The 11,378-nt window shown below is 39.6% G+C and overlaps 1 protein-coding gene across 1 annotated transcript; it reads right to left on the reverse strand.

Annotated features, from left to right (window-relative positions):
• Positions 1-2,454: 2,454 nt before the first annotated feature.
• Positions 2,455-6,674, reverse strand: krt4 (keratin 4). Its single transcript, XM_039689169.2, has 9 exons — positions 6,179-6,674; positions 4,436-4,644; positions 4,282-4,342; positions 4,066-4,161; positions 3,801-3,965; positions 3,589-3,714; positions 3,281-3,501; positions 3,107-3,171; positions 2,455-3,015 (listed from the first exon to the last, which is right to left on the reverse strand). The coding sequence occupies exons 1-9, from the start codon at positions 6,578-6,580 to the stop codon at positions 2,879-2,881; spliced, it is 1,482 nt and encodes a 493-aa protein (XP_039545103.2). The 5' UTR covers positions 6,581-6,674; the 3' UTR covers positions 2,455-2,878.
• Positions 6,675-11,378: the final 4,704 nt, after the last annotated feature.

Genomic DNA, 11,378 nt, shown 5'->3' on the forward strand with positions numbered 1-11,378 from the left:
TTCAGAAATCAGTCTAATAGGATGATTTGCTCAAGAAACATGAATGATTATTATCAATGTTGAAAACTTTTTTTTTTTTTTTTTACATTTTTATTTCAGGATTCTTTGATAAATAGAAAGTTCAAAAGAACAGCTTTTATCTGAAATGGAAAGCTTTTGGAACATTTAACACTACCCTTTAAAAAAATTGGGGTCAGTAAGAATTTTTATTTTATTTTTAGGGGAGAAAAAAGAAATCAATAGTTCTATTCATCAATGATGAGTTACATTGATCAAATTATTTAATTATAGTGAAATAATTAATTTGATCAATGTAACTCATCATTGATGAATAGAACTATTGATTTCTTTTTATTGAACTATTGATTTCTATTGATTTCTAACTATTGAACTATTGATTTACTATTGAACTAGTGATTTTACTATCTAACTATTGAACTATTGATTTCTAACTATTGATTAAATAATTATTTAATTATTCCACTGGAACGTGTTAACAAACGTGTAAGTTTCACGTTTGAGGGGGTTAAACCGTGACATCTACACGTTTTCCAAAGTGGACCAACGTGATTATTTCACGTCTTGTCGCGATACCGGGTTACACAGAGTGTATGCTACAGTGCTGCTAGATTCAAACTGCGTTCTTTCGCTCCTATGGCTGGCACTGAGCCAAAGACTGACGCGCTCAGCGCTTGTCATAGCACAGTCTATGGTTTTTAACCACATTATATTTATTTTGTAGCCTGACTTCGTCATGCTCATATTCTTGTTGGAATGTGAGTCTGAAACTGCTCTGTAGGACTTTGATTATGAGGGTGTCCTCATAATCAAACCAGAAAAAAAACAACAACTCTGCAATCAATTGGATAATCGGTAAACCTACTACAACCAATCAGAGCAACACAGTAAGTGAACTACTTTGCATACAATTGTCAACTACAGAACGTAGCCTAACTTTACTTACTTTAGAAGTTAAATAACAAGTGTTGCTTCTTTTACTTACTCCTCCATGAGTGCGACCAAAGAAGAAACCACAACGACCACAGGCTTTTCATTACGTCCCATCTTCTTAGCGACCATCAGAGCCAGCCGATAAGTTACACTTTTGCCGAATCATGTAGGAAGGACGGCAAAGATATCCTTCCGATATCTTGATTGCAAATGCCTTGATTGCAGTTTTCTGTTTGTCTATTAAAATTAATGCGCTGTCGATTTATTTCACAACAGACGCGACAGCGGAATCTATACATCTCAATTCTCCAGCTGCAGTCATCTTTGAGGAAAACCAGTAAGCGCTCGTTGATAACGTGATGATTACGTCCTTGCAGATCACCTGTCCATCATCGTATAAAGCCCGCCCTGGCAATTTGATTGGCCAGAACTTTTCTTGTCTGATCATAATGGGCTCTATGCACGGCGGTATTTCCGGTGAAGCATTAGGGATGCTCTATAACTTCCGCCGATCGTAGAGTCCAATGCAATACCGAGAATTTATATTGAGTTTTATACTCCATGGTTATACTAAAGAAACGTTAGTCACAAAAACAGATAAAACAGACACCCCTCGTTGTGTTTATGCTTCTTTTTAAAATTATATTAAATAAACATAACTATATAAAAATTACATCTAAACGTATGTACATTTCATTTCAAAGACGGGAGGACAGTACATTTTGAAAACTCTGCCATAATCCCGTTTTCCTCAGTGTTCCTCCGCTTTAATCTCCACAACTGGAGATGGACGAGCATCCTTGCGTCAAATGCGGAACTTATGCGTGCAGCGTGCATATAGCCCATTACTGCTCAAAGGATCGAGTCCAGAGTCCAGACCGAACCTCCCGACCAAAAAATGTTGTGGGCGGGGTTCGGGCTGGCATCCAGGCTAGATATTTGATGATTTGAAAATGTAAAAATCCCCCCCACCAAAAAAAAAAAAAACAGTGAAAAACAAAGCAAGGCAAAATCTTGTGGTCTCAGATTTATTGTATTTAAAAGTTGGTGTCAAGTCAATCAATACAAAATAAATCTGGTTGAACATGATTTCAGTGTTGCATTTTTCCATTTATAACAGGGATTGTAAAATATGCTCTGGAAGCTGTTTGGATTCTGGGGAAAGTGTAAGGTAGTACAGTCACCACACAGTAAATGGAGCTCTCAACTTCCCACTCAGCAAGTACATGAGGGACGGTCACCAGAAATGCCATTGTGCCTATTTTTTGCTGTAACCGATCTCCCTTGAATGTGAGGTAGCTGGACTTTAGTAGCCAACAAGTCATTGTCATCAGTTACAGGTTGTAAACTGACACTCTCAACTAAATTAGTATTAGTCAATTTAGTCAACATATTAGTCAACTAAAATACAGCAGGGAGTTGTAACACAGCACAAAACATTCAACCAGGACTTTCAGGACCTGTATAGCACATCCCTGATCCAGTAAAACCATGGTAATGCTTGTGGACATGCTAATGAGACTTGAAATCCTATCGTTGGGTTAAGGCCTAATTCACTTCAGTGGTTTCTATGTGTATTTCATTCAAGTTTCTCTTTCCCCATACATACCAGTGCAGAAATAAAAATTCAGTGGCTGGGAATACAGATTCTCCATTAAATTCTTCCTGGTGTCATTTAAGTGTAGTTGTGTTGATGATTTAAAATGGCAGTGATACCACAAGGCAATATCTGCCAGCAACGCACAGAATAACCTAAAACATATTTTGTTTTTAGAAATAATTGTCCTCATCTCCACATTAATACAGGATAGCTGTCTGGCTAGAATTTAGCACCAAAGATGGTTTGAGTTGAAGAAAGGTTTGAAGTGATCTGGTTGCAGGTAGGGAAGGAGGGATGCTTGGTTGGGTTGAGTTGGAGGGCTTCTCCTTAAAAGCGCCTGCTGCTGACAGAGGAGACGCTGGTTTTGCTGACGGAGCTGCCACCGTATCCTGAACCACCTCCGAATCCTGAAGCACTGCTAAAACCGCCACCATAGCCAAATCCAGAGCCACTTCCAGAGAAACCTGCAAGAGATCAGAAGGTTCAGAAACATATCCAACATGACCTGGAGAATAAGATTGATTGATTGAGAGAGAGTGAGGAAGATTTACTTACCAGATGACACACCTCCAGAGGTCTGCTGCACATGAATGGTGGCTGTAGATCCACCGCTGGTCAGTCTGAGTTAAGAATATGACAGATTTGCTTAGTGACGTTTTTCAACACCAGGTTGGTGGAAAAGTTCTGAGAGTGTAAATATCATAGAAACACTTTTTTAACACTTCCTACCTGTTCTCCTCTCCCTCCAACAGCTTCCTGTAGGTGGCGATCTCAATATCCAGGGCCAATTTGACGTTCATGAGTTCCTGGTACTCACGCACCTGGCGGGCCATGTCTTGCTTGGCCCTCTGGAGGGCTTCCTCAAGCTCCCTGATGCGGAGCTTGGCGTCCTTCACTGCCAGCTCTCCACGCTCCTCAGCCTCAGCGATCTGAGCCTCCAAGTTGGCACGCTAAAATGACAACAACGTACATAAAGTCAGCTTTTTCACATACAGCGAATGTGAAATATTTTTGTATCACTATTTTCTCATCATTACCTGTCCCTTGACGGCATCAATCTCATTCTGCAGGCGGGCGATCATACGGTTAAGTTCAGCAATCTCAGCCTTGGTTGAGCGGAGGTCCTCACCGTATTGACCAGCAGAGGACTGCATCTCCTCGAACTGTAACACATATTGAGACTATGAGTACTTGCGTAGCTACAGATGAGGTGGGCTTCAAGAGTTGAACCTATAAGTGCTTGACCCACCTTCTGTTTGTACCAGCTCTCTGCCTCGGCACGGCTGCGGTTTGCAATGTCCTCATACTGAGCACGAACTTCAGCCACAATTGAGTCCATGTCTAGGTTTCTGCTGTTGTCCATCTCTACAACAACTGACGTGTCCTTGATCTGAGACTGGAGCTCACGGAGTTCCTGCAAACATAGACCAATCAATCTGTAAATTGCATGCCTTAACAAAGCAGCAATATGCTATGTAGTATTTGTTGGCCAAACACAACCGATTTGAACTTACAGCCTCATAGACTGCCCTGAGGAAGTTGATCTCATCTTGAAGAGCATCAACCTTGGCCTCAAGCTCAACCTTGTTCATGTAGGCTGCATCAACATCCTAAAAAAAGGTGAGAGGACATTATACCCCATTGTTGTTACAAAATAAGACAAAAAAAGCTTAATGGAGTGAAAAAGGGAGGCAATCCCCACCCATTCAAAAAATATGAATGGCCATTACCTTCTTGAGCAGGACAAACTCATTCTCTACGGAAGCACGCTTGTTGATCTCATCTTCGTATCTGTTAAGAGATGGGAAAATGTAAGTAAATCAATTCTGTTCTCAGTGTTTTATAGGTTAAATTATTCACCTTCAAAATTACAACTTCACTCACTTGTTCTTGAAGTCCTCAACCAGGCCCTGCATGTTCTTCAACTCTCCTTCCAGCTTCATCTTCTCATTTCCCAACCCATCGAGCTGTCTGCGCAGGTTAGAAATGTAGGCCTCAAACATGGCGTCGATGTTAGAGCGGGTGGTGGTCTGTTCTTGGAGGAGACTCCATTTGGTCTCCAGCATCTTGTTCTGCTGTTCCAAGAAGCGCACCTGGGGGAAAAAAGAAAGAAATTAGGAATGTTTTTGTTTATGATTTTCACCATCAAGCTCCTTAAATGGGTGTTAAAAGTAGTTGAAGAAGATTGCATTCTGGAAAAAAAATGACTGAATGAAGTGGATGGTAGTTTTATCTGGCTTGTATGACTCCTTTGTAGTGCTGGCTCTTTAAGTCTCTTTGTGTATGCTCTCTGGAAGTATTGTTTAAGGGAATATAAATGGTCATGACTCATTTAAGCTGGTATTTTTTTTCCTGAAGGGGGAGGGGAAGGTGAGAGTGGACTGACTGGGTGTGGCAGTGCTGTGCACAAGCTACATACTCCTAGGCTGGAAAAAAAAAACTTTCAGTAATGACCTCGCCCCAAGCTTGCATTGCTTCACAGATAAAACAGCAACATCAGTGAAACAAGACATACCGGCCACACCCCAAGGCAGGTTTTGTGTGTGGTCTTTGGAGATCAGCCATACCTGACAGCACCTGTCTAGCTAATCTACTAAAAAAAAAAATCTAGATGTCTACAGTATGAATGTACTCTAGAAATATGAATGCCCTACAGTATTTCTCAAGATTTCTTGGTTTAATAATTTTAAATTAACAATAATTTACATTTCCTTATCTTAAACCTCTGAAAAGTCTCAAAGGTAACTTGACCTGTAACCTACTAGCAAGTATAAAGTAGGGTAAACGTTTAGAGCATCTAGCATCTATGACTGAGGTGACTCATCCTGGTCACACACTACGTACTGCAAATTCTCCCACAGGCACTAAAAAAAGGTGTGTGTGTGGACTGCATGCCCTTTAGGGTGTGTCTTCTGTCCACATTTACTCAAAAAGTTTTTGTTTGCAGCCAAATATGGGTGTAACATACAGCTGACTTAAGTTAAGGGATCAAAATGACTATCAATTTCACAAGCTGTGTGATTTTTTGCCGTGTAATAAAGTCTAGACTTTGGACTATGCACACACTGGCTACTAGTAGAACTCGCTATATATGTGTATTTATGACTCACATGGTTGCTAGGTTATTACCTAAACACCACCCATGTTTGGATAGCTCCACACATGGGTGTTTGAGGACTTTTTTCCAAGGCTAAAGCCATACTGAGAGACATCTAGTGCAAATGGTTTAACATTTTGTAGAATTTACATTTACAGTACTCCTATACATGAGCTGCCCAAGTAGTAAATATAGTACCGCACAGGCCTCTGGTGTAAGCAGATGCATTTTTTTACAACTAAGAAAAAAGCCTAGCTTGCAGATATTCTTAAAGAATGCTGTTGTGCAAGGCAAAACATATTTAAGTGTCACTCAATTTTTTTTACAGCTGCAAGCTTTTATGGTGTGTAGTAACACTTCGGCATTCTGTGTTAAGAGCCACTGGTTCAAAGGTCATACTTAATAATAAAATGAGAATTCTGCATTTGAACACACTCCAGGCACCGTGCAGAGCAATGTCATTTCATATATTTGCATTATATGTAAAAGACATTGTCATTGTAAGAGAGAACAAATGCATGGATACTCACTTTGTCAATGAATGATGCGAAGCGGTTGTTGAGGGTCTTGATTTGGTCTTTCTCCTGAGTGCGGACAGCCTGAATCGTGGGGTCAATTTCCAGGTTGAGGGGGGTCAACAGGCTCTGGTTATAAGTTACAGCAGTGATGGGGGCTGGAACGAAGCCCATGCCTCCACCGAGACCTCCACCAAGACCACCGCCATATCCTCCACCCATGCTGCTGCTGCTGAAGCTGTAGCTGCTGCCTCCAGCACCGAAGCCTGGGCCGGCACCCACGGCGGATCTCCTGACAGAGCTGACCCTGCTAGAGCCGAGGGGAACAGCGTAGGCTGACTGGCTTGAGTAGCTCTTTCTGACAGAGCCACCGCTGCTGCCACCCATGCTGTAGCTGATCGACCTGGTGCTTGCCATGGTGCCTGTGTCTTTCTGTTGATGAGAAGGAGGTACGAGAGTGCTCTTTGAGAGAGGAGTGGAGTGGAGGAGGTTACTCACAAAGGAGAGTCAAAGTCCCTCTGTGTGTCTCTGTGCAGCTGGCTGACCGATTTTATACACACGCAAAAAGGGGGGTTTGGGGGGGCGGAGCCAGCCACTTCACACAAACACACACACACAGATTTACTCTTACACACACCCTACCTGTTAGACAGGTACGGAGAAAAAGTTTGAAAAAAACGGTGTCACACCCAGCCCCAGGCTTTGCCCCTGGTGGAGTAAGAAAATGAAGGGAGAGGCAGAGACTTGAGGACAGACATTCCAGTAAAACTCTGAAAAAGAAAATCAGTCAAGACTGTGTAATTCTTGTCTGCCAGCGGGAGTGTTTCTGCCTCAGTATCTGGTTGGCTGGGCAGCCGTAGAGAGTGAGTTAACCTCTGCTCTTTTCAGCAGGGTGGGGCACGTTGCAACTTTCACATTTATGAATGGCCTTTTTCCATCTACTTTTGCCAGTGTTTGGAACTGGCAGGGCTTTTTTCCCCCCAAGAGAAGAAGAGTTGCATTGTTGAGATTTGCAAGGGAAAAAGAACACTGAGTGGAGTTTCCGTCAGTACTGATTTTGGAAAATGTGCACACACTTTTCTGCAGTGTAACGCTAGCGGCTAATGCAGCTAATGTATGTTATGACTCTAAACTCCACCATATGTGTGTACTTATGAATGAGTGTGTTTAAGGTGAAGCAAAGTAGTGAGATGGAAGAAAACAACAGCGAGTAAATTTGCCACAAAAGTATACATTTCGCTCTACACTCTTAGAAAAAAGGGTTCGTTGGGGTTCTATGAAGCATAGGGTTCTTTACTCAACTCCAAAGAACCTTTTATGCTAAAATTATAATGACATGAAAGAACCCTTTTGGCACAAAGGTTCTTTATAGGCTATTATCCCTTAGAATATTACATTATTCTGCAACATTTTGTAGTTGTAATTAAATTATTGTTTATTAAACTGTTGTAGTAACTTAATATCACATTTTAGTCACACTGATTTTTGGTCACTCTTTGTGTGATATTGATTAGCTACATAAAATTATATAAATATATACATTTTCTAACCCCCATATCTTGAATTTTGTGATCATTCACATGCATTCATACATACATTTTAGGGTCTTGGGTCCTGTTTGTCAATAATATGAAACATTTAATCCGGATTGGACAAAACAAATGATAATGAATGAACCCAAAAGGTTCCATATAGAAGCTTTTTTTCCTGGTAAAGGGTTCTTATTATTGAACACTTAAAAAGGGTTCTGTATAGAACCTTTTAGGGGTTCCAAATACGTAGCGCTGATGGAACCTTTTAAGGTTCTATATAGAACCTTTCCTTCTAAGAATGTACCTTTAAACTTTATGATCACTCATACAGCGTTCCCACGCAATACGCCCTGCATAGTCAGATCATTTCTCATTTCCAGTTTAAGTCAACATGATAAGCCAGCGGTTGGGTGTCACAGCCAGCCTTGCATAGTATTACACAATCATCTACAACTATCATGACACTATGATAGCACAAACCAGGTGTGAAAGGTCTGAGATCATGGTGCAGCAATCATCACTTTGTCCAAGTGTTTGTGATGAGTAATAAGCTTTAGCTATGGTGTGCACAAGCCCCTTTAAAGACGTCAGACGGGAAAGGAAGGCAAGAGAATGCATGTCCGGGCTGGATCTCCGGGACATTGTAGAGAAAGTTTACTGTAGCAAACCATTACAGTAATCAGACAAGGGTTTGGCCTGGGGTTTGGCTAGACTCTAGGTTATCTGCAGGGTGCAGACTCATCATCGACTTTTTGGAAATTATTCATATGCACGCATTGGTGTGCAAGCATGTTTTTGTGTTTGCAAGTTTATCAGATCTGAATTTAGGGTGTATTATGCATATTTTCCAATGGGTACACTGTTTGCTTCGGGAAACACAGGGCTCGGCCCCTTGGAATTGCTGCAATGCAGTAAGCATGCACTCACATTTTCTTTGCTATTGTGAAAAAGAACATGCAAATATTTCATGGTGTCATAGGTGATGACATGAGATATGTTACTAAATAATATGCACACATGCGCACACACAAACACACACATTAGGTTACCTAATCTTCAGACCAACTCCGCAAAAGTGCAAGCATGTTATATGTTTTACACTCAGTTTGCAATTGTTCAACAAACTTTTTGCAAAATGCTATACTCGGTTTTCTACATTACACGTCATTCAAAGCTAACAGCGTGTTGCAAGTAGAAAACACTGCCATTTAAATGCCACAATAATTACCCAATTACCTACACCCAACGATCATGTGGGACACTTGTAAATGACTTATACATAACTTGATCACTTAGAAATCAAAACTCAATGTTTTAAAAAAGAAATTACCCTTGCATTTGTTTATTTTGAAATGTATACTGAATATGTAGTCAAGTCACCTTAATTTCTGTAGCACTTTACACAATACAGATTGTTTCAAAGCAGCTTCACAATAGTAATAAATTCCAATTCTGCTTTAAAGCAGCTCTAACAAGCCAATGGTGTCATTTATTCAGCTCAAGTTAAGTGTTGATTCAGTTTAGTTCAATAACAGTGAAGTTTATTAATCATGCATACTATATATATTTGAAGTGTATTTGTGCACATAGATGTACAGTAAGTGTAAGTAATATGACACTCGGTAGTTAGTTGTGTTTTACATTTTTCACATCTGAAGGTTTTGTTGTCAGAAATTTTTCAGAAATTGTGTAAGCAATTAAAAAAAAAAACTGTAAAATGCCATGTTTGCTGATGAGAGATCTGGCACATTTCTAGTTTAAGTAGTAATGACAAGAATGGACACAACCTTTACTAGGGTCATCAACTGACACTAAAAACACCTATGAAATGATGCTTTGAAATACTAATAAATGTATTAATTAACATATGCATAGACTGGATCCTTTTTTTAAAATACAGTTTTATTTCAGTTAGAGAAGTTCATGTGTATTATCACATTCATCACAAAAAATGCGGCCAGGCATACAGGTCACGAGGGTGGAATCATTTTCAGATGAGCGCCATATTTGCGGATCAAACAGTGGCAGTACAGAATATCTTCTGATATGTATTTTAATGGCACCCAATAGTCTAGATCTGATAAAATGAAGCCAAAGTCTTGTTTTTAATCCTACAAAGTCTATTCGCAGTAGTTTCTCTGAAGGGAATTAACAAGAGAAACAGACAAAACACCTTTCTGCATTTTAATTGTGTGATTAATAAATCCATGGTTCATAAGTCAATATAACAAAAACACAACTGAACAGCACATTCATTCATTTAATAATGCATGTTGGGATGGGATGGGATGCTATTATCTTTTCATTGTCCTATTCATGGATGATACATTCAGTATTTCCATTTCAACCCACTTTGAAAAGGACTCATTGTTTTAGGTTTTCTTTCACGTTTAACATTTCTGGATTGTATCGTATCGGTTACCTAACGTAACCTCGGTTCTGGAAGAAGGAACAAGTTTTGCGTATGGTAGCTTACACTACGGGAAAGATTCATCTTTTGGAGATATTGAAGCCAAAAAAATATGATCTGAAGCACAGCCATCGAAAGGGTGTAAGCGTAAGCGCGGCCGACAAAAGCAGAAGTGGTCCTGCAGGCCTTGGACTTTGAGCGCCATCCATTATTTTAATAGTTTACACAATGTTTTCTTAATAGAAAAATGTGTAATTTATGCTGATCATGGAAAAACAGCATTGTTTTTTAAAGACTTATTTGGGACTTCATGAGAAACATCAACGGACTGTAGGCTACCGCCTAAATTTGTACCCAATATGCAAAACTAAATTAAATTTAGGTCTCAGTTTCTTAAGAAAGAACTCAGATAAATGAAACCAGTCGGGGCTGTATTTCCAGATTATGGAGGGTAGATTGAAGCCCACTTCCAATGATTTGCTAAACCTGTCCCAGCTTGAGATGACTGAGCTTCTTAAGAAGCACTAAATAAAAAGGTGTCACTAATCACTTTCCATCCACCCAAAACTGCTATTGTCAATCCTTTTCTTTCGAAGGCCATAATGATAACTACCAGATATTTCTTACACACGCAATTAAGTTAACGAATGTGAAACCTAATAATGTGAACACAAAAGTACATCATGCATCTGCATCATGCAACACTCATGATGAGAATCAATCAATATATTAGGTGGATCCAGAAACACCCTAAAACATTTAAAATCCTTTAATTAACACAGACACGTAATTTTTTAAAATCTAGGTAATAACACAATTTGCAGTAAGAAGTACATTTTAGTTTGTGGCTGTTATTTAAGTTGGTGGGTCTATATTAGGGGTCTGCCAAACCATTTCTTCAGATACTGTATCAGATATCTTTAGATTATTTAAAAACTACAATAGAGATTTTACAAACTAAAATAGAGAATAATTTTTTTTTTATTAATCATGACTATAAGTGCAGCACTGAGCCAGAATACTTTTGTATCTACTCAAAATTTCCTTATTTAATTTTTTTTTTGTTTCAAATGCTATGGAGTGCAAGAAGTGTAGGAATGGCCATGTCTCTACATGCCTCTTTTCTCATCCCTCTCCTACATCATAATACGAGGTAGGAGGCCTTCTTATAGTGGATGGGTGTTGGTTTATACTAGAGAATTCACTCTATTGTATCATTACTCACTCAGTGAAATGCCAACCTCTGAAAATGCTGTGAACCAACGTACCTTGA

Source organism: Pimephales promelas, chromosome 8, assembly GCF_988280905.1.
Source record: "Pimephales promelas chromosome 8, fPimPro1.hap1.1, whole genome shotgun sequence".
In the NCBI taxonomy this organism is placed as follows: Eukaryota; Metazoa; Chordata; class Actinopteri; order Cypriniformes; family Leuciscidae; genus Pimephales; species Pimephales promelas.